Genomic DNA, 23,717 nt, shown 5'->3' with positions numbered 1-23,717 from the left:
ACCCATATATCTTCCATGTGCTGCTTTCCCTGTTCAGTTAAGCTTTTACTAACAAGAGCCTATGCCAACTTGTTTCCATTTCCTAAATTCCCACTCATTTACTGCAGTTTGGCTTCACCCCGCCGCCACTGCACTGCTGACAACAAAGGCCAGGGACCTCCTGCCTGATGAATCCAATGGACACTTGATTAACCCGTATTTTATTCAAGTTTTCAGTGGCATCCGACCCTCTGAGCACCTTTTCCTTTTTTTATTCAGTCCTTCATAGTCCGTGCAGCCTGGTTTCTCTGCAACATCCAATCTCAGACTCTTAAAACTGTTTTTTTAAAAATGTTTATCTCCATTTGTCCCTTACATATTAGATTTTTCAGCGTTCCATCTTGAATCTCATTTTATCACTTCTTTTGCCCTCCCAGTGTGAGCTCATCCACAGCCACTGTCTCAGCCTCCTGTGGTACTAATTATCCTACTCATCCCAGTAAAGCTTCAGACCCTTGTATCCACGCACGACCACAAATCGCACGTAGAGATCTTTCAGGCCCTCTTTAACACTTGCAGATTCAGTTCTCCATCTCCCCCTCTTGGCCTGCTCCACACCTGTGACGGTAGCCCCGCTTCTTAGCCCAGGCACATAGATGAACCTCCAGGGTCATTCTTCACCCCTCCCCTTCCTCACTGCCCTAATGGGTGGATCACAAGTCTTGAATTGCCACATCCTAAATATATCTCACATCCCTCACTTCCTCTCTCACTGCACTATCACCTCTGTCTCTGCAGGAGGGTCCCCTCCAATGGTCTCCTTTTTGATGCTCTTGCCAGTCAGGGTTCAACCAGAGGAACAGAACCAGTGGGAGGTTTTTGCAGGAAAACGAACTGTGCAATTGTAGGGGCTGGGTAAACATTCCCTGTAACTCTCTCTCTGTATCTGACCATAGAGGTTGAGGTCCACAGTGTAGGCGTTTGTGAAGAAAAGATCAATATTAAGTGGGGAGATCAGAGAAGGTGAAACCCAAAAACATGCACTGGAATCTCATAGAGATGGACTAACACCCATCCTCACCCACTACTGATATGAATACAGGTTGTTATAATTTTTTGAAGGGCAATATGGCAAAGTGCATCAAAAGCTTTTACATTATGTGTTGCTTTTAGCTCAGTAATTCCATTTAGATGCATTGCACTAAGAAAATAATTAAGGGTGTGAACGAACATACACCCACAGGAATGTTAATCATAGGGTTGTTTATAATAGTGGCATTTTGGAAGCAATCTACATGTCTATCAAAGTGAATTGGTTCAACTAATTCTATCAAGTATCAATGTAACACTATGTACTCATTAAAATTAAGTTGTAAGTGGGTTACTTGTGAAAGTTTTATCATCTATAGTTGGATATTAAAAGCAAGTTATAATTTACTCAGTACAGTATTATTTTTACATAAAAATGTGTGTGATGTTTGCATTAGAAAATCAAAAAGAGATGCAGTCACTATTATTAATAGTGTAGTAGAAAATTATATTCATCTTTAACATTCCTGCCTTTTTTTATTTTTCTATAATTTGCATTCATTGGTTTGCTAAGGTTGCATTCATTGCTTTCCTTTAATGAAAAAACAATTTAGAAAACTTGCGGGAAGTTCTCCAAGCCCTGCACCCACATCCATTAATAAGTATGAGTCCCCTGGGGACAAAAGAAAGAAATAAAAATCTATGAACTACTATGATTTGTGATTTTTTTCACTGGGGATGAATCATAGGTATGATCTTATTTAGTGCTATAAAATAGACATGGTGTCTCTGTTTTTATGGATGAGGAACGTGGCTGGCAGAGGGTTCAGTTGTACCTATGCCTGAAGTCACACAGCCAGGGAGAGAGTCCACTCAGCAGCTCCAGCAACTGCGTGTGATGACAGCCTTTCCACGAACGCCCATGAGCATCCAGCTCTCAGGCCAGTGGCCCTGACCAGGTGAAAGCACCTTCCTCCCTGAAGACTTTGTCCTCCAGGCAAGCCCACCAGGATCTGCAACCCTGCACGGGCAGGAAATGAAGCAAAATGTGGGGGCGTCTGTTGACTTTGCCCTGTAGTAAATGGTACGAGTCTGTTGCCCCAGGTATTGATCCCAAGGTCCACCGGAAGGAGAACAGCAAATACCACCCACTCACCGAGTGGGTTGGGAGGTTGGGGTTCCAACCTGGCGGCCTGTGTGGTTTCAGGCCTGTCATCAAATATCTCAGGATGTGGCTGTGTCATTTAAAGGAGGTGGGGGTTGGCCTGCCCAGGGTCTAACCCGCCATGATTCTTTGATAAGATGGCATCACACACAGCAAGTTGGAAGGACATCTTATGGGAAGGAAGATAAACAGCAACTCGTCTATTCCTCAAACACCCCATTTCCACCCATGCTCAGAGATATTTTTTATCTTATTTTTGAAATAAGGAACCTGACTTTCAGGAAAAAAGGGACACTTTCTCAAGCTATGTGCAACTTTCTGCATAGAAATGCACTCTCCCTGCCCCCTCTTTGTGCATTTCAAGAATCTGAATCTATAGTTCCAAATTTCTAAAAATTTTTTTATTTAAATATTTTATTTTATATCATTCTAACATCTTTTTTCATCTTTGCACATTTTTTTTTTGCATTTTCATTTTGGTTATATTCCCCATACAATTGCACCTCCCCCCTTATTTTGACTCTAGTCCTTCCTTTTCCCGCCTCTCCCTTCCCCTCCTCCCCAGTGTGTCTCTGGTTTATAGTTGCTTGTTGATTTTGATTTTTACTTTGTATTAATTAGTCTTTTTCCTGGTCTCTTATTTAGGTTTTCTAAATTCCTGCTATGAGTGAGACCTACCGGTATTTTTCTTTTTCTTTCTGACTTATTTCGCTGAGCATGATCCCTTCCAGCTCCATCCATGTTGCTGCAAACTGCATGTGTTTATCTTTTTTGATTACTGGGTAATATTCCCTTGTGTATATGGACCACATCTTCTTGATCCAGTCATCTATTTTTGGGCATTTGGGTTGCTTCCATAGCTTAGCTATTGTAAATAGTGCTGCTATAAACATAGGGGTGCAGGTGCCCTTTGGAATTGATGTTTCTGTGTCATTTGGGTAAATACCTAGGAGTGGAATTGCTGGATCATATGGAAGCTCTATGTTTAGTAGGTCGAGGAATCTCCACACAGCTCTCCATAGTGGTTGGACCAGTTTGCACTCCACCAACAGTGCAGAAGAGTTCCTTTTTCTCCACACCCTCGCCAACATTTGTTGTTGCTAGTTTTTTTTAATATGTGCCATTCTCACTGGTGTAAGATGTTATCTCATGGTAGTTTTGATTTGCATTTCCCTGATTGCAAGTGATGTTGAACATTTTTTTCATATGCCTGTTGGCCATGTGCATTTCTTCTTCAGAGAAGTTTCTTTTTAGCTCTTCTGCCCATTTTTTGACTGGATTATTTTCTTTGTTGTTGTTGAGTCTCATCAGCTCTTTGCAGATTTTTGTGATCAGTCCTTTATCATTAGTGTTGTGTGCAAAAATGTTCTCCCAGTCGGTGGGGTTTCTCTTTGCATTGGTTATTGTCTCTTTTGCTGTGCAGAAGCTCTTTAATTTGATGTAGTCCCAGCTGTTTATCTTTGCCTTCACTATCACTGCTTTGGGTGATGTGTCTGTAAATATGTCTTTGAGGTGCATGTCATGTAGTGTTTCGCCTATATTTCCTTCTATGTATTTTATGGTTTCAGGTCTTATGTCTAGTTCTTTACTCAATTTTGAGTTGTTTTTTGTGCATGGTGTGAGGTAGTGGTCAATCTTCATTCTTTTGCATGTATCGACCCAGTTTTCCCAGCACCATTTACTGAACAAACTTTCTTTGCTCCAATGCATATTCTTTGCTCCCTTATCAAAGATTAGTTGACCATAAATCTGTGGGTTTGTTTCTGGATTTTCTATTCGATTCCATTGGTCTGTGTGTCTATTCTTCCAAATTTCTAAAATATTAAGAAAGCTACTGATGCTTTCTATAACAAAGTGGCAAAGGGCTGGCACATCTTTTTTCCCCTGTTAGAGCCACAGAAGTCTCTGCCCAGTTCAGCTGCAAGTCCTTCACCTGGATCAGAGGACCTAAGACCAAATGTTTCTTAAAGGGGCATTTCTCAAAGTGTATTTATTCTTCTCTGCTTTCCATGAAATAAACTGAGTATAGGAGACCCTCGTCTCTACCCAGGACTCCCCAACAGCCTCTTCTTCCTCTATGTGCTTAGAGCGGCTGGATCCTGAGGGTCTGACACTCAGTGCTGCTAGACACCCTGCCCAGAGTTCCCTGGAGTTTGCACTGCCATTTTTTAAAAAAAAAGTATTTGTTGATTTGCCTTGACTTACATAACTATAGTTTTGGGAGTACAATTTCACATCTCCGTCTGTACATATGCCTCACTCACCCTGCACCAAAGTTTCAGGGCCACCTCCCTGTGGTCTCCCTGCCTCCATGCACCCCCCAACACCAGCATACTCGTATTCTGGTGACCAGTCTAGTATTCATAGAGCCTGGGAATTACTCTGCTGTTTCGCCAGTTCGTTTTCTTTGGTTATTTATATTCTGCAAGTCAATGAGACCATGAAAGTGAAGGAAACTTCGCAAATATCTTTGTAACAGGGTGGTCCCCAGGAAAAGGGGAGGTTTCAGGTTTCCTGTCTCCACCCAATGGAGGGTGGAACTGAGCAGAGAGCGAGGGAGCTGCAGAGGAGACTGAGGAAGGAAGGAAGCAGGGTGGAGAGCCCAAAGGAGACTTGGAAGGGGCACGTGGAGCTGAGAGAAACATGAAGAAACTGCACTTGCCTTTTGGTCATGGACTGGGTGACACAGATGTGGGTTACAGACCAGTGGGGAGGTGACAATGGCGGTTTTTGTCTTGCTTTTGATTTTGCTCTTTTCCCTCCAGACTTGTCTGGTTGTTTCTGATCCTTTTCTGTGGGTCCCACAGGAAGATGCTTTAGACTTGTGGCAGGCTTTGGAGCTTTGCTCTGGGCCAATCCCATTTGGATGGACTTTTACCCACGAGGGGACTGGTAACTTTGGGTGCTTGATTTAGAAACTATATGCTTTGCCTTTCCTGTATTGTTTCCTAATTGTATTAAAGTTCTTTCCCATTAAAGGCTCATGTTTCGTGTTGATGGGTCGGGATGGCAGAACCTATGAAGAGCAGGCAGGTTTGCGGGGTCTGGGCTGCCCCTCTCCCTGCCCTGTAACATCTTCACAAAAAAACTTCACAAATATCTTAAACATTGAGAAGTGCCATGGTAATGATTAAAATTTAAAAAAATAAAGTCTTCAGATATTTGTTCTCTATTGAAATCCTGCTGGTGTAGATTCTGGTGTAGTGGGGAAGGGACAGGAAATGTAAAAGTTTCTACAACTCTCTCTGGTTTTATGAAGGACTTTTCAGTCTTCCCTCCTTCTCCATTACCCAACCTATAGTCTCACCCCTATTCCCTGCTCTCACCTCCCTTCTCTGTCCACATTCACCTCCACTCTTCAAAAACCAACAGGGATTGTTCACATCAATTGGTATCTGGGAATGACCAACAAAAGGCATAATTGATGTGTTACATCTCAGAAGACATGACTGCCATCACTGCCTCAACTCACTGTAAACAGGGTCATTGATTATTGTGTGTGTGCACGCGCGAGAGTGCACGTGCATTTGTGTCTATTATTTGCAGATTCTGTATTTGCGAGTTTATCTACTTTCTAAAACTCATGTGTAACTCCCAGATCACTATTGGTAACACTTTCTCCATCATTCACAGTCTTAGTGAAAAAGCTGAGTCTCACAATGCAATTCAAATTCTTAGTTGAGGTCAAACAAGGGGGCCCTCTGCCATCTTATTCAGCTCTTATGCTGTAAGTAAATATACCTTTCTGGATATTTAATGCACTGCATTTTTTTTTTTTTTTGCAATTTTGTGCTCTTTAGTCATGATTTTGCTGTTTTACTTGGCCCGCAAAGACAGTACCAAAATGCTGTGTGGTGCTCCTTGGAACAAGGAGTTCATAAGATTTAAAAAGTGGAAAATGCAGTTTGATGAGCTTCAGTCAGACATGGGTTATAGTGCTGTTGTCCTTGAGTTTAATGCTAATGAACCGCAATGTTTCTATTTAATATCATTAATCAATGTTTCTATTTAATAATATTAAATAGAAACTCATTTTAAATAAGGTTGTGTATTATTGATCCATGAAAACTTTGTGACCTGAGAGGAACATACACACACTCACACACACACACACACACACGAAAATGTATTGTAATTTCTCCTTAGAAATACCCGCTCTCTTCAGGCTACTTTTTCAGTCGGGGCCCTGTGTTAGTCATGCTTTACTCTCCATTCTTGCTTAGTACTTTGCCCTTGTCTCTCCTCAGCAGGAGTTTATGAATGAACAATGAATGATCATTTCTAAAGCTGTTTGAACCACAGAGGAAATCCCCAGGCTATTGGACAAACCTGAAACCTCATGGGGATAGTTTCCTCATTTTCTTTAGGTGATCAGTTTTGGAGGTGTCCTGATAAAGTCATCTGGAGTAGTAACAACTGAATTAAGCAAATGCCAGATCTTACCTTTAATTTGATTCCCTGTTTACTACCATATGCATATTCATAATATGAGAAAGCCTGGGTTCCTTTAGATTCCCTGACTGTGGGAGAGTAAACACTGCCAACATATATAAGAAAGACTGAATGGCCTTGGTAAAGGGCAAGGTCCATCTTATAAAGTAAGGAGTCTCTTTAGAAAATTAGAGAGGGCTTCTCTGGTGGCACAAGAGCTTAAGACACAACCTAAGAAGCTGTCTGCAGCCACTGCAGCACGAGTTCGATCCCTGGCCAGGGAGCAGCCCACTTGTCGCAGCAGACCTCTTACTTGCCCGCTGTTCCCCTCAGCAGTGTTTTCAGTCATCTGCCTGTTCTGTTCCCCACTCTGTCTCTAGTGAATCCTCTCATGCCCCACACCTCTGCTCTGTACCCCCATTCTTGTATGCATAAATAAATCTTAAAAAAAAAAAAGAAAATTAGAGAAATGTATAGAACACTGACAGCCAGTCTCTAAAATCCCAGTAAGGCTAGTATGAAAAGCTGTTCTTGACCCTTATCCTAAACTCAGTCCTGATGACCTTACTGATCCTTAGTGCTTCTGCTATCAGCAACCAGAGGTCATCTTCCTCCACTGGCTCCTTATTGGCAAACAGTGAGCTCATGGGCTGTAAACATCAACTGAGTATTTTGCCAGCATTAAGCCTGGTATTTGTTCCAAAAATTGGCTTATCTCATTCCTCTTTCATTCAAGGCAACTCCTCGCTTGTCCTGGTACATCTCTTTCCTGTTATTCCTCCTTCATATATTCCCCAAATCACAACTCTGCTGCCATTTCTGGCCCTGCTCCCGTGTTCCCATCACAGCATCTTGTGTATTAGATGAATGAACAGACTTAGGAGCTCAGTTAGTGGTCCAGTCCTGGGCTCAACCTATGAAACATTTCTTCTTTTATGACATTAGAATCTAAAGAGATGAGGCAGAAATTACTAAAAGTAATGAAGGAGGAAGACTCAGGGATGGAAGCCAGGTCAGCACAGAAAAACATCAGGCTTCATGGACCCAGGGCTTCAGCAGAGGTGCAGGGATCACCTGTGAGGTTAGTTGCAAATGGAAAGTGAACATTTGCACTCACACAATGCTAGTGGGAATGTGAATCTTGGAATCCATGAAGAATGCTGCTGCTGGAAATGTCTCAGGCTATATAAGCATTTGGCTCCAAAATGAAACTCTCACGGGGACATCACATTATCGTCAGGATTTCCTATAATTTGGTGCTAGTTGGCTTGGAGTATTTTAACAAATAACATAGAGTGGGTGACTTAAACAACGAATTATTTCTCAAAATTCCAGAGGTTAGAAATCCTTCCCTAGAATTTCAAGGTCAGGGGGCCGACATGGTTGGGCATGTGAGAAGGACATTTTCTGGGTTATAGACAGTCCCCTTCTTGCTCCATCTTCATGTGGTAGAGAGAGAAAGTGATGATATTAGCATCTTCTTTGGACAACAGTCCCATCTACAGGGATCCACCCCAATGATGCCATCCAACCCAGTCATTCCCTCAGACCCCTCTTCCAAATACCTTCACATTGGGATCTATAGCTTCATCTAGTAGACTTTTTGGGGTAGGTACAAGCAATCAGTCCATAGCTTTGACTATTTATGGTAAATAATGACAATAATTTAATCTCCTGCTTCTTGATCTTTATCATGTATTACTTTTAGAGCAAATATTAATCATTATAGTATTTATAAATTTTGATTTTGATTTTCTTCAAAATCACAGAAGAATTGCAGCAGTACAAATACTTCCCATACACTTTTTGTCCAGACTTAACAACTGCTGATATTTTGTCACAGTCTCTGCCTCTTCTTTCATACACAAACGCACACATACACAAGTATACATTTTTTCCTGAACCCTTAAAGAATAACTTGCAAATCTCATGCACTTTCCTCCTGATCTCAAGGTACTTCAGTGCTATTTCTTAAGAACAACACATTTGTTTACATAATCATTGTCTGGTTTTCAAATTCAGAAACTTTTAACACATACAATTTGCATTTCATGTGCATATCTCCCAACTGTACCAATGCTGTTCCTTAAAGCAATCTTTCTACCTCATCCTAAGATATATCTAAGACATTTGCGTATTGTCATTTTAATCTCTTTTACTCTAGAACAATAGGGTTTGAGAGTTTATTTAATTTTTTAAAAGATTTATTTATTTATGCATATAAGAACTGGGGTACAGGCCAGAGGTGCTGGGGGTGAGAGGATTCACCAGAGACAGAGTGGGGAACAGAACAGGCAGACTGACTGAAATACAGTGCAGAAAGGGAGTAGCGGGCAAGTCAGGAGAGGTCTGCTGTGCCATGTGGGTGGCTCCCTAGCCACGGATTGTACTTGTGTTGCAGTGGCTGCAGATAGCTTCATAGTGCTGCATCTTAACCCATTTTGCCACTAGGGAGGCCCTGGTTCTAGAGTTTATTAATTTATATTTTGGTAATGTTTTCCCCTAATTGTTCTTTTTGCTTTTTTAATTTTTTTTTTTAATTGAGGCTACATTGGTTTACAACACCATGTGGCTCACATGCATGTCACTGCACCACACCCACCACCAACACACTAGTAGTTCTCCACTATAGTCCATTGTACTCCGTCCACACTTTGCCCCAGCCCCTCCCGCTTCCACTCTGGTAGCCTCAATTCTACAGTCAGATTTCTAGGCTATTTTTTTTTTGTTGTTCAGTTTTGTCTGACCCTTTGCTTTCTTTTCTTTCTTTCTTTCTTTCATCCAACCCAATGACTGGGTTGGATGGCATCATTGGGGTGGATCCCTGTAGATGGGACTGTTGTCCAAAGAAGATGATAATATCATCACTTTCTCTCTCTACCACATGAAGATGGAGCAAGAAGGGGACTGTCTATAACCCAGAAAATGTCCTTTTCACATGCCCAACCATGTCGGCCCCCTGACCTTGAAATTCTAGGGAAGGATTTCTAACCTCTGGAATTTTGAGAAATAATTTGTTGTTTAAGTCACCCACTCTATGTTATTTGTTAAAATAACAAACCAGATACGCAGGAGGGTGAGAGGATTCACCAGGGTCAGAGCGGGGAACAGAACAGGCAGACTGACTGAAACACACTGCTGAGGGGAGCAGCAGTCGAGACAGGAGAGGTCTGGCTGCGCCATGTTTAATTCTTGCCGGCTGGCCAGGATAGAACCCGCACTATGAACCAGAGACACTTTTTGGGAGGTGGGGGGGCAGGAGGGGAGGGACTGGGGTCAGAATGGGGGGCTTGAAATTGTATGGGGAATATAAAAATAAAATTTATTATTCATTAAAAAAATTAAAAAATAAAAGATGAAAAAAAATAAAAATAATAATCACGAAACCAAAAAAAATAAATAAATAAAAAAAATAAATAAATCCACATTGAGATACTCTGATAAATCTAGTTTTTCAAAATTCATGAAATTTTGGAATTGAAATATTAAAGACATCTTCAAAAAATAAAATATATCTTTCTGTATATGCTCTTATATAATAAAGATAGTAATATAAAATGGTAAAAAAAAAAAAAAAAAAAGAACCCGCACTGCAGAGGCTGAGGACTTCACAGTGTGGCGCTCAACTGCCTGTGCCACGAGGGAGGCCCCCTTTGCTTTGTTTTCTATATTCCACATGTAAGTGAAACCACCTGGTATTTGTCTTTGTCCTTCTGACTTATTTCACTTAGCATTACCCCCCTTTCATTCCATCCATGTTATCGCAAATAACAAAATTTTATCTTTTTTATAGCTGAGTCCCATTCCAATGTGTGTGTGTACACCGTATCTTCTTAATCTACTCATCTGTCTTTGGGCATTTGGGTAGTTTCTATAGCTTGTCTATTGTAAACAGTGCTGTAATGAACATAGGAGTGCATATATCCCTTCAAACTCCTGTTTTTGTAACATGAATGGACGTGTTTGAAGAGCACAAGCTTATTGATGGCTCTGTGGAATGTCCATCAGTTCAGGTTTTTCCAGTCTTCATGATTAGATTTGTTATGCCATTCCTGCCCCCCCCCCAGGAATAACAGAGATGTGAGATTGTCTTCAGTGCATCATCAAGAAACACGTGGTGTCTGTTTCTCCCATTGGTGATGTTGTAAGTTTTGATCATTTGGTTACCATGGTATTGTTCTCATCCCACCCCCAACTTTATTAAGATATACACTATATATAACATTGTGTGAGTTGAAGATTTATAGCGTGATGATTTGATATATATTTTATTGCAAAATGATCACCATAATCAAGTTAGTTAATACATCTACAATTCACAGACTTTTTTCTTTTTTCTCATGGTGAGAACATTTAAGATCTACTCTCTTAGCAACTTTCCAGCATACAATACAGCACTACCTGTAGTCACTGTGCTGCACATGGATCTAATTATCCTCACAACTTAGTCATCCTATAACAAAGTTTGTACCTTTGATCAACACCACCCATTTCCCCCACCCTCCAACCCATAGCCTTTGTATTTCTTCATTAGGTCTCCTTAATCCCCAACATTAAGAACAATCCAGAGAAGAAGGAACTGAATTATATCTGAACTTCCACTGAAAGAAAATGTGCCAAACCTGCAACTTCTGCATGAGTGTGTGTCCTGTAGTCGGGTCTGCCACTGTCACTTTTACAGATGTCACCACATGTAAGGTATTGGAAAGGACACATGATTTGGGGTGACACTGTTAATAAATGAGGTTGAAGATACCAGCCAACAAGACTTTGGGAGGCTTCTTGGCACTGTTAATACCCTTTCTTTTCTTTGACCAGTGTGTGGGTATGTCTTGGTTAGGGTGGAACTAGTAATAAGCCTTTTGTTATAGTGAAACCCATGACAACCAGCACCTCTGAGGGAAGGAGGCCTTCAGCAGGACAGCAGCATCATTTCAGAACCATGCCTGTAGATACTGGTGCTCCACCACCTTCCAGTCTTGATCTCTCAACAGTGGTCATAGCTTTTAACCTATTTATGAATTTGTTACCATGGAGCCCACAGAAAGAAACGTAGATTTAGCATGTGATTTGGGAGCTATTGGTATGCCATTTACTTTCATTTTGACCCAATAGGTCTTTGTTTAAAGAAAAGAACCCAAATAAGGCTAAAAAGAACAAATTCTAGTCAGATACCCAAAGTGCCTAGTACTTTCTGTGGTGCCTCATGTTGGTCACTGAGCATTTAACATCAACAGTGACATGGGCATCAGGCAGGAAGTAGGAACACACTTGTCACCACTGGCACCAAGGCCCCAGGCCCCAAGCCTGAGACTCCTCTGAGTGGCTGAGGACATCAGCTGGAGGGAGGTGCAAGGGGACCAGGGAGGGTGTGAGAATACTGCATATTCTGATTCAGGCGGATCCCTGGACACAGCAGAATCCAATCATGACCAACCAGTAGCCCTGACATCGGTGTTTATTAGGATTTCCTAGGAAAAGATTAGGAAACAAATTTGTTTACATGTACACATTAATAGAGATTGCTCAAGGACCTAAGGTTAGAAAATTTGGCAAACATTTTCCCAAGTACTGACTCAGGGAAATCTACATTTATTATTCAAGGAGATAAAATGGGACATCATGTTTCAAATACTGGTTTCATATCATAGGTTCAGATTGTGATTACAAAACACCTCTGCTTGGCCTTACAGAGCATTATATAACGCCTCCTCTCTGCAGTTCCCTGTACTGCCACCTCCTGGGATCTGCTCCCCACAGAATGGGTCTGCTCCTGCCCCTGGTGCTCTGCGCCCTGGCTGTGGGCTCTGGGGCTACATCTCCACCCCAGCAAGTCTTCAACCCATCGCCTTTACTCTCCCGTGGCTGCAATGACTCAGATGTGCTGTCATTTGCTAATTTTGCCCTGGGGGACATCAACAGGGACCGCAAGGATGGCTACGTGCTGAGCCTCAACCGAGTGAGCGACGTCCGTGAACACAGACAGGCAAGTGATGGTCCCCTACCCGGGCAGGTGCTCGCTGGGCTGGCCAGGGCTGGGGACCAGGGACACATGTTGCCGGTGCTTTCCAAATTGGAAGCTGCTGAGCAGCTCTGCTCCCCTCAGCCAGGGTGTCTGCAATGCTCTCACTGTCACTGGAGACAAAGCTAATCGCTACCCTTGTCTAGTATTGCAGATGTGATGAGAAGTTTTGACAGGCATCTTAGCCTTGACTGTGCTATAAAACAGAGAATTTGGGGGCAGTCTATAGGGGTTGCTGCTCATGTTTGTTTCTCCGCCCCTGCCTACAGGATGGACCAGCAGCTCTGTACTATCTCACCCTGGACGTGATAGAGACTGACTGCCATGTGCTCAGCAGGAAGTCATGGAAGGACTGTAAAGGGAGAGCACTGTTCCATTCAGTAAGTGCTTGTGTCCAGGGACTCCAGGGGAGAAAAGAGGTGTCCTCTAGCTTTGGGGTAAAGATTGTTCAGGGTGCACCATCTTTTAAATGCCAATTAATATCATCTCTTGGACATGGTGCCTTGCGGTCATTCTAGTTCTATAAACAGAATATAGTGTTTAACTTATGTTCTGAGGGATTCCTGAAAGTCCCGTTGGGACTGTGAAGCCCAGAATTGGAAAGTTGCCCCAATTTATTTTCTACCTCCAGGACTCTCCTGTGGATGCTAAGCCAGTGTTTAACTTGTGAAATAAAGGTCTGAGGTGAAGTCCTCCATTGTGGGTGTAAGGAAACTGTATAAATAATGATGGGATAGCATTTGGTTTATGTTGCTTGGTTTTATTTTAATGAGCATTGATGTTGGTTTGTTGCTGAGAGAGGGAAGCAGGATAGAATTCTCAGATATTTCATGGGAGAACTGACTAGAATGGAAAGTAAAGGGCTTCAGAGTTGAGTCTTTAAAAGATGACCACTGAAGCGTCTTGAAAATCACAGAATAAGTGTTTTACTTTATACTTAATCATTCAGTGGTTTTTCTCCATGGATTAATAAGAATTTTATAACTTGAATGCAAGATCATATTAGTAAACTGTTTAAGGTATCTTTCCTAATCATTTAATCACACTTTCTAAGCTGACTTTTGAAAAGCAAATAATCTATTTACCCTGCTGAAAATTTAATACTTTTAAAGGAGGTACTTGCTGTGTACTAGACTTAAAAGTGACAGAAGTTTGTTTCCTACTCATGTAAAGTTCAAAATAAAAATGTCTGAACAAGAAGGTGTTTTCTCCATGAGTGATTAGGAGACCAGGGGTCTTCCTGTTTTGTGGCTATGACTCTGCCACCTCCTAGTCCAGGCTTCTGGGATCACCAGCACATCTGCCTCAGCTCTGGGAAGAGAACCAGCAGCAGTACAGATGGCTCAGGGGAGGTCTTCATGGGCCCTACCTGGCAGTGGTTACAGTCACTTCCGCTCACCTCCCTGTGTTACAACTCAGTTGTGCCCAGTCATGGGGGACCAGGAAGGAGCGTGGGGGATGAGGTCTGGCTGTGCCCCAGAAGTAGGTTAAACTACTTGATAATCAGCTGGTGGTTTCCCACAGTCAAAGCCACCAGAATAGTCTTTCAGATTTTCAGAACTTAAAAATAAAATGTTCACTTTGGGTTCTGTTTTTTTTAAGTCTTAGACTCTTCTTCCATGTCATAAAGTGCATGTGTTTGTTCCAGGTTTATGGTCAATGCAAAGCATTATTTTACATGCACAAGACAGCTAGAATTCTCCATACACTTTCTTATAACTGTACTCTTCGCCCAGGTAAGACATTCATTTGATTTTGTTCATTTTATTAAAATAAGGGCAAAAGCATTTAAATAGGGCAATGCCCACATGTGTAGGAATTTTCCTTTCCTTACTATCTATTCATTCCAAGACCATGTTCCTGCTATACCCAGAATTGGCCTTTCCCACTTCCACAATCACCCACAGTAATTACTCAGCATTGGGTATGAAATCCTAACTCTTTGTTCTGTTACAAATGTCATAATTTCTACATCTGGTGCTCAGGTGCCCTTTCTCACCATGTCTGAAGATATGGTGGCTATCTCTGTGACTGCACCACTCTGCACTCCACGCAGCTGGATGCCCCCCTCTTTTCTGAACACACCTTGCACTTTCCAGCCTGGGCTTCTTGCTCATTTGGCTCCTTCTGCTGAGAATACCTCCCCTGATAGCCTCTGTCTTGAACTCAAAGCCATTCTGGGAGCACTGTTGACACAGCTACCTCTTCCACAATGTTCTCTGTTCAAGAAATGACTAGTGCTGTCCTCTCTACACCCCAGTAAAACTTTAATATGCCCACTCCTGAAGCTCACACCATACATTGATTTACTTCCATTTTCTACCTTATATAATGAAAAATTATCAATTCTTCCTCACTGTCACATGTTAGAAGTCCATAATTAATCTTTACACTCACTTAAATGTATCAATGTTCTGGAATGAGGATAAGGCTCATGATTTTTGATATATGTACTGTAAATCATTCTGGGGCCTCTTGGGAAATCAGCATCCAAGGCCCAGGAAATAGGATATGACCAATTGTCAAGTTATTATGTGCATGGCTCTCCCCTGCTAGATCATGTTCAAGTGCAGATTCTGATTCTCTGTCTGGGGTGATGACTTGAGTGTCTGTATTTGAAACAAGCTTCAGGTGATAACAATGTGGCTGGTTACATGGAAGGACAACGTAAAAGAGCAAACATTTTATTTACCACGGTTTAAGCTTCCTAGTTGTGAACATATGAGTCTCCTAAAAATAAATTAGAGAACAATTACAAAGAGTGGGAACATGTAGCCACCGAAGGTATGAGGATGGAGCTAGTGACCCCTGGCGATGATTCCAGTTGACAAAACCAATGTGTTTGTGCTGCTAAAAACAAGCTAAGGTAAGTTCCCTAGCTAACTGGCACACAGAGATTGCCAGCCCCATTTCCACCTAATCAGAAATTCTAACTGTACCATTAGTGTAATTATACTATCCAATATCATGGTGATTTGACCATTGTTTTTCTGGTTCACTTGCATTTTCTACCAAAGGTAGGTATGCACCCACCTTCTGTTAGGTCATTCAGTCACTTATTCATTCAATGAGCATTTGGTAAACAAGGAACATATTATATTTGGTGTTAGGCACCAAATTGTGAGTAAGACATGACAGTACTAAAATCCCAAGCTTTTAAGATATTCAGTCTCACTTAGAGGCGTTGATTTTAGAAGATGTTTAACTAGTTGAGAAAAAATGTTTATATCAATATAAATATATATAGTATGTTTTTTTAATAAAATTCCTAGAGTAAATAAATATATGTGAAGTAAGAAAATATTACTGTTTTTTAATTACAAAAGTAATACATGCACATAGTAGAAAATTCATTTTTTTATCCAGGCAGCTTTCTATCCAGAAAATATCTTTTCTTCTTTTTGAAAAAAGATTTATTTATTTATGTATATAAGAACTAGGGTAGAGGCCAGAGGTGTGGTGGGGGGTCATGGGAGGGGCGAGTGGATTCACCAGAGACAGAGTGGGGAGCAGAACAGGCAGACTGACTGAAAAACACTGCTGAGGGGAGCAGCCGGTGAAGCAGGAGAGGTCTGCTGTGCCATGTGTGTTGCTACCTGGCTGACCAGGGATTGAACTCGTGCTGCAGAGGCTATAGATGGCTTCATAATGCTGTGCTTAACCCCTTGTGCCACCAGGGAGGCCCTAGAAAATACCTTTTCTGTTGCATCTTTGCTGAAATTTAGTATTATTATTATTTTTTTCAGTCTTTGCCTCTGTTGTGTTTATATGGTTAACAGGATTAAAAATCATTAAGGAGGGCCTCCCATGGTGGCACAGCAGTTGAGGGCTGGGCTGCGAAGCTGCCTGCAGCCTCTGCAGCGACAGTTCAATCCCCGGCCGCTGGCGAGGGTCCCACATGGCTCCCAGACCTCTCCTACCACCCGCTGCTCCCCTCAGCAGTGTATTTCATCAGTCTGCCTGTTCTGTTCTGCTCTGGCTCTGGTGAATTCTCTCACCCTTCTGCGCTTCTGACTGTACCCAGTGCTTGTATGAATAAACAAATAAATCTTTAACAAAAAAAAAAATCATTAAGGAGCTTTGTTTTAAAAGTGCTCTCTTTGGAATCAACAGTTTCTAAAAGAAGCATTCTTCGAACATGCCCTGACTGCCCAGTGCTTGGTCGTTCTGTCTCCAGTGACTTCTCAGATCCCAGGGTTTTGGAAACTGCCACTGAGTCTCTTGCAAAATACAACAGTGAGAGCACCTCGAAGCAGTATTCTCTGGTCAAAGTCACCATGGTTTCTCGCCAGGTGAGACTGAACACCCCTGGTGATTACACCAACAGTGAGTCTCCCGCGTGTAGCCATGGAGCCAGAGCTGAGAGGAGGCTGTGAGGGGTGCCTTTTGATAAGCAGCCTCTTGGGTTCTTGGAATACCTGATGCCCGCGCAATAGTGTTTCAGTGTCTGAGCTATTCATGGGATTTCCACAAGTGTGTGACTCCTTTATTTCATTGGCCTTAAGGCAGGGAGGGAAATGTGAAACCCAGTCTCTGGTTTCCCTACTTGGGGTCACTGTTTATTGGTACATTTCAGATCTGAGTGACCGAGGGCCATTCAACAAGTCAGCTTCTGGTCATGTCAGGGTTGGGAGTGGATGCTGAGGGAAATGGAGCCTCAATTGTATTTGCATTATGTTGCTATCTATCAAAATGGGGAAAACCAATCTAAAAATACATTTACCTGAGGAAAAATGAGGTCACCCAAGTGAAGGCTTAGTGTCCATTTATATCCTGAGAAGGGGAGGGAGGTGTGGTGGTTGTTTTCTACATATCAGGATCCTATTACATGTTTTGATAATGGTGGGGTTACAGGGACAATGGAATACCCGCGCTAACCCAACTTGGGCGTGTATGGTTCTGTAAAAATCATGCTGCCAATCAACATTTCCCCATGTGGAAAGTCTGATTTTTATTTCTCAACTATTGTCTCATTCAGTGGGTGGCTGGACCTTCATACTCTGTGGAATATTTAATCAAAGAGGCACCTTGTACCAAATCCCAGGCCAGCAGCTGCACGCATCAGTCTCCTGACTCAGAGGTGAGTATCTCTGAATTTCTTCAGAATTTAAGATTTGTGTTCACACGTGAGAAATATTTAGCAGGCTTATTTGTTAGTATAAATTACACATGAGGTTTTATAAGGCATGAGATGCTTTTGTTCACCTCAGGAAACAACGGGCTAGTTGGAGATTGTGCTGGCCCACACACATTAATAAGGTTTTATTCGCTTGTAAGGAGAATTTTCATCAACAATGTGATGCCTCTGAAAAAGAATGATCTTAGGAGACTCAAAAATATAGATGAATCTTCTCAGTGGTGTTAATGGTTCTGATTTTATGTAAAAAAAAGTCCAGTTACATTTGTAATACTGCATGTGAAATAGAGACTCAGTTGTAGTTGAATTATGTTGATATTATCAAAGTGAGGAAAATTAACCTAAAAAACAAATCTACATGAGGAAAAACAGCTCTTTCCACAGTTTTCAGAGGTACTTAATTTCTCTCAATGATATTTTGTAGTTTTCAGCCTACAGAGCTTTGTGAACCTAAATAGTTTATTCTCTCAGGTAGTAATGTGGTGGAACGATTTCCTTAGTTTCATGTGGATTGTTCATTGCAAGTGTATAGAAATAAAACTTATTTTTTAGATTTATCTTCTATGCTATAAGTTTGATGAGACCATCTAATCATTTTCTGGTAGATTCCTTGGGATTTTTTATATACAAGATTATGCCATCTACAAATTGGTGTTTTACTTCTTCCTTTCCAATCTGCACACCTTTTAATTCTTTTCCTTGATTTATTTTCCTGAGTAGAACTTACAGTACAATGTTGACTAGAAATGGGGGTAGTAGACATCCTTATGTTAGTCCAGATTTTAGGGAGGACACATTCAATATTTCATCATTTAATAAAAAGATTACTGTAGGTTTTCCATGCCCTTTATCAGAGTTGCAAGTTCTTTTCTTTTTTTTTTTTTTAAAAACTTTTTTTTTTTTTTTAATAGAGGCATGCTTTATTTATTTGTTTTGCTGGTTTGTTTGTTTGTTTTGTTTATACATGCACTGGGTACAGTCAGAAGCGCGGGAGGGTGAGAGAATTCACCAGAGCCAGAGCGGGGAGCAGAGCAGGCAGAAGGACCGAAGTACACTGCTGAGGGGAGCAGCGGGCGGCAGGAGAGGTCTGCGCGCCATACGGGACCCTCCTCCGGTGGCCGGGGAGCAGCCGGGGATCGAACCGGCCACGGGCAGCTTCGCAACCCAGCGCTCAACCGCTGCGCCACCGGGGAGGCCCGCAAGTTCTTTTCTATGCCTAGTTTGTTAAATGCTTTTATCAAGAAACAGTGTTGGAGTATGTAAATGCTTTTCCTAGTTAATGAGATAATTGTGTGAATCTTTTCATCTTTAATATATGAGTATTACATATTACAATATTGTTTTTCATGTGTTAAAACAATATTGCACTTCAGAGATAAATCCCAGTTGGTCATGGTGTATAATCCTTTCAAAATGTTGCTGAATTCACTTTACTGTATTTTTGTGTTAAGATTATTCAAATATATGCATAAGAGATATTGGTCTTTTTAGTTTTCTGATGTGGTCTCTGGCTGATTTTAATGAGTTTATTATTCACCTTATAGAATGACTTAGACAATTTTTTCACCCATCTATTTTATTTTTGAGACTCTGAATTGGTGTGTTCATTCTTTTGAGACTGTGATTGGTGTGGTTATTCTTCTTTAAATGTTTGTTAGAATTCATCAGAGAAGTCATCTGAGCCTGGACTTTTCTTCATGGACTTTTTTTTTCCCACACACACACACAAAAAAAAACTACTCATTGTTTTTTATAGTTCTGTTCATATTGTCTATTTTTCCTCAATTTTTATAGCATTTCTCCTCCTTGGAATATGTCTAAGTTATCTAATTTGCCACCATTGTAAGGACCATAGTTTGTTCTTATATTATTCCCTTAGAATCCTTTTTATTTCTGAAAGATTGGTAGTAATGTTTCATTTTTCATTCTAATGTTAGCAATTTAAGTAATTTTATCTTCATCAGTCTAGCTAATGTTTAGCCAATTTTATTATCTTTACAAAACCCCCTACTTTTAGTTTTATTTTGTCTATTCTTTTTTATTGTCTGGTTCATTTATTTCTTCCTTATTATTTATTACAGCCTTCTTTTTCTTGGGCTTAATTTTTGGGGCTTAATTTTTTTCTTTTTCTAGCTTAATAGAGGAGAGATTTAGGTTACAGATGGCTAATTTTATTTTTTAACGTAAGCATTATACAGCTAGAAATTTTCCTTTTCAGTAATGCTTTAGATTCACCTCTGAAGTTGTGAATGTTCAACTCAAAGTATTTTCTAATTTCCTTTGTGATTTCTTCTCTCACCAATTGGCACTTTTTGGTCACATTTTTTCATTTCCACATATTTGTGAAATTCTAATTTCTTTCTGTTATTCATTTCTATTACTATTCCATGGTTGGAGAACATACTTAGCATGACCTCAAATCTCTTAACTTTATTGAGGCTTGTTTTATGTTATACTTTAATAAAAGGTGCTTCTTGGAGAATATCCCATGTACACTGAGAAAGAATATGTTCTGCTGTTACTTTAGTTGGCTTATATTGTTATTCACACTTCTATTTCCTTCTTGAGGTTCTGCATACTTATTCTAGTCTCTATCAAACTGGATATTCCAATTATTTTTGTAGATATGCCTACATGTCCCTTGAATGCTCTCAGTTTTTGCTTTGTTGTTAGCTGCATATATATTTAAAACTAGTTATGTCTTCCTAATATACTAATACTGTTATTATTATAAAACTATTTCCATTTCTAGTTACATGTTTTGTCTTAGAGTCAATTATACCTGATACTTGTATAACCATTGCAACTTTTTTTTTTAAAGATTTATTTATTTATGCATACAACAACTGGGGTACAGTCCAGAGGTGCTGGGGTGAGAGGATTCACCAGAGACAGAGTGGGGAACAGAACAGGTGGATTGACTGAAATACACTGCTGAAGGGAACAGCGAGCGAGTCAGGAGAGGTCTGCTGTGCCATGTGGGTGGCTCCCTGGCCAGGATCGAACTCCTCCTGCAGCGGCTGTGAATAGCTTCATAGGTTGTGTCTTAAACCCTCGTGCCACCAGGGAGGCCCATTCCAGCTTTCTTTTGATTCCTGTTGCATGGTATATTCTTTCCATCTTTTTTTAAATTTCAACCTATGTGTGTGTGTTTGAATCTAAAATGTACTCTCAAAAAACCTTTGAAATCAGTCCATTGAATATTCTCAATTTGTTCAAGAAATAATTAGGGAAATTTCTTCACTCTCCTCTGTGTGACCTTTCTCATTTGCCAGTAACATCTTGAGCAGATTCCATCACTTTCTAGTCATTTTTAGAAGAAAATTTCACTTAGGTAACTAAGATTAACTTTCATATATGAAAAAAGTTTTCTTCAGTCAATTCTGAATCAAATGTTTATTTCTAATTCAATCAAAAAATTTTCCCTCTGTAGCTCAAGGTGGATGTAGAACTTAAGTTCTGCTGTAAAGAAGTGGTCAAGATCTGTTTCACTCTTGCTTCCTTTCTTCCATCTTTTGCTTACTTTTGCTCTTCCAAGTTCTAAGAAGATTAGAGACAAAGAGTACAATGTCTTTCACATAACAAACTTGCATTTACAATTTTCTCTTGTTCTACATAGGCTCTCTATGAAATGCGCTCTTGCTGGTTCTCTTAAGTGATACAGGTGTTGGTTCATCCAGAGAGACAACTTTCTTAGCAAGATTCCTTGCTAAGATTCCTGATTCCTTGGAACCACCTCTGTGTTAACTATGTATTCCCCTATTTAGTCTCTGGAAGATCATCCATTGGTAGTTACTAGCAAAATAGCTGTACCATATTTGCTTTTCCCATGGAACCCTTGTATGTTTCTACTATAGCAAAGGTAGAAATAGCCTTCCTTGTTCTGTTCTTTCCACTTACACACTAAGGTAAACTAATTAACCAGTTTCCTGACCTCAAAAAGTTCTGAGAGAGAAACATACTAATTTCCATAGCGTATGTGTCCCCAAACTCTATAGTTCATATATTTAGTACAACAGCTAAGTCTATGAATTTTGGTAACTCAGTAAATCCTAGACAGAATCGGAGTGGCCAGGTTATACTTACTGTGGTATCTGATTTTCTCCAGAATGTTCTCTTAGAGCCCTTCCCTTATGTGACTTGGTTATGAACAGGAGAAGGGAAGGGCTTATGTTCCATTCCCCAGGGACTTCCTACTTTAATGGAGTTTCATGCCTGAAAAATTTCTAACCTGCTCATTGTATGACCTGGAGATAGGCAATAGAGAATCATTGCGACCATCTGTTTAAACATATTGTGGTGGATTCTAGATCATTGTTCTTCAGTGCTCTTGAAGTCAAGAAGCAGAACTAACAGATTTTCTCCTACACACACACACACACTAAATTCTAATAATCAGAGTTTGTTTGCCAAAAACACTTAGTTTCTTGTCATTGAGCAACTTAGTATAGTTAATGTGATTATTTGCTAAGGATCATTTTGCAGGAGTTAACAGATAGCCTGCCTATTGCATGCAGGTACATAAAAATGTTGATTGGTTGTGTTTCTGCATGAGCGAAAATCAAACTGTTTTCCATTTAAAATAATAGATAATCATAATATGCTTCATTGTATTTTTTCTTTCCTTAGGCTGTTGGCCTTTGCAAAGGTTCTCTGATAAAAAGTAGCAGAGTAAAGCCTGTCTCTGTGACATGTGACTTCTTTAAATCACAGGTACTTTTCAATATATTTGTCTTGCTGAGAAGAAATGCAACTATACATATGTAAATTATCTATAAATATGTATAAGATATATTTGTGTTTAGCTGTGCCTAAACCTTTAGCTCACCTTACCTTTCACCTCCCTAAAATGTATGATCACCACTTTACTCATAATGCTTTAAAGCCATACCCACAAGGTAGCTAGTAAAAGATCTGTTCTAACATTGCAGAAACAATGTTGTCTGCAGAATAAATAAGACTCCTTTAGAAAGAGGGACCTACTAGCTGGGATGACTCAGGCCTCTGTAGCATTAAATTCAGTTTCCTAAACCCTTATGCATACCTGTTGGGTTAGTTGTTTCCAAAAGGCATTCAATCAATTCCATGATAATTACTCAGCGCATACTTGGAGTAAGCATAGTGTAGTAAAGGGATGGTTGAGTTGAGCCACCTGGGCTCCAGTCCTCCCAATTGTGAGTTGTGTGATCATGGGCAAGTTTGCCACTGTGAGCCAGGGGTTCCTCTATAGAATGAGATCGCAACAGCTCTCTCATTCAGATCCTGTGATAAACAAGTGTGAGGAGGGGACTGTAGTTAACGTCTAAACAAAACTAAATTAAGCCATTAATTAGAGGTGGCTGTTGCTACCGCTGCTGGGAACAGGGGGACAGCTGATTGGGTATTGAACAAGTCATTTGACCTTCCTGGCCCACTGTCAGCTCTGAGTTTGCATGACTTGCTATCAAGCTTCTACAGGTCTTGGTTCCCCTGGCCCTTACTGGTCTTACTTTTTAATCCTTTATCCAAAGACTCATCCCTACAGCTGGTCTCTCTTTAAAACATTCCATCAGGAAGGCACAGACAGCTTAGCCTGGTAATAGGTATGGCAAGGATTTCAAATGGGGGGCAATCTCTTATTTGAAAGTGTTCTTATTTCAGACTTCTGCTCCTGGTGGTGAAAACTCTGCTGTTAACCTGGGTCCTGCGCAACTGCCCAAGGTGGAAGACTCCCAGCAGAAAAAGTCAGCTCCCACTGATGCACCAGCCACAGCAGTGCCAAAAGGATCTGTCCAATACCTCCCAGACCTAGGTGATGAGAAGCCCCAAGGGTCCCAGGAAAGTGTTCCTGTGGAGGCCTTCCCTGTGCATCTGGATCTAACCAGGAATCCCCAGGGAGAACCTGTGGATATCTCCTTCCTCTTCATGGGGCCTGAGAAGGAGACAGTGCTGGTGCTACCTTTCCCCTCCAAAGA

The 23,717-nt window shown here is 40.8% G+C and overlaps 1 protein-coding gene across 1 annotated transcript in view; it reads left to right on the top strand.

Moving 5' to 3' along the window:
* The window catches only part of AHSG (alpha 2-HS glycoprotein), a gene marked incomplete at both ends in the record, with an annotated part of 43,495 nt that overhangs the window by 9,508 nt on the left and 10,270 nt on the right, over positions 1-23,717 (top strand). Inside the window, 6 exon segments of the mRNA XM_084232710.1 lie at positions 7,183-7,241; positions 12,365-12,590; positions 14,275-14,362; positions 16,740-16,918; positions 17,605-17,706; positions 23,404-23,694. Of these exon segments, the coding sequence (XP_084088836.1) occupies positions 7,183-7,241; positions 12,365-12,590; positions 14,275-14,362; positions 16,740-16,918; positions 17,605-17,706; positions 23,404-23,694 (945 nt within the window).

This window comes from Talpa europaea, assembly GCF_964194135.1.
Source record: "Talpa europaea genome assembly, chromosome: 4".
Taxonomy (NCBI): Eukaryota; Metazoa; Chordata; class Mammalia; order Eulipotyphla; family Talpidae; genus Talpa; species Talpa europaea.
This window is presented reverse-complemented; position numbering and strand designations above follow the sequence as displayed.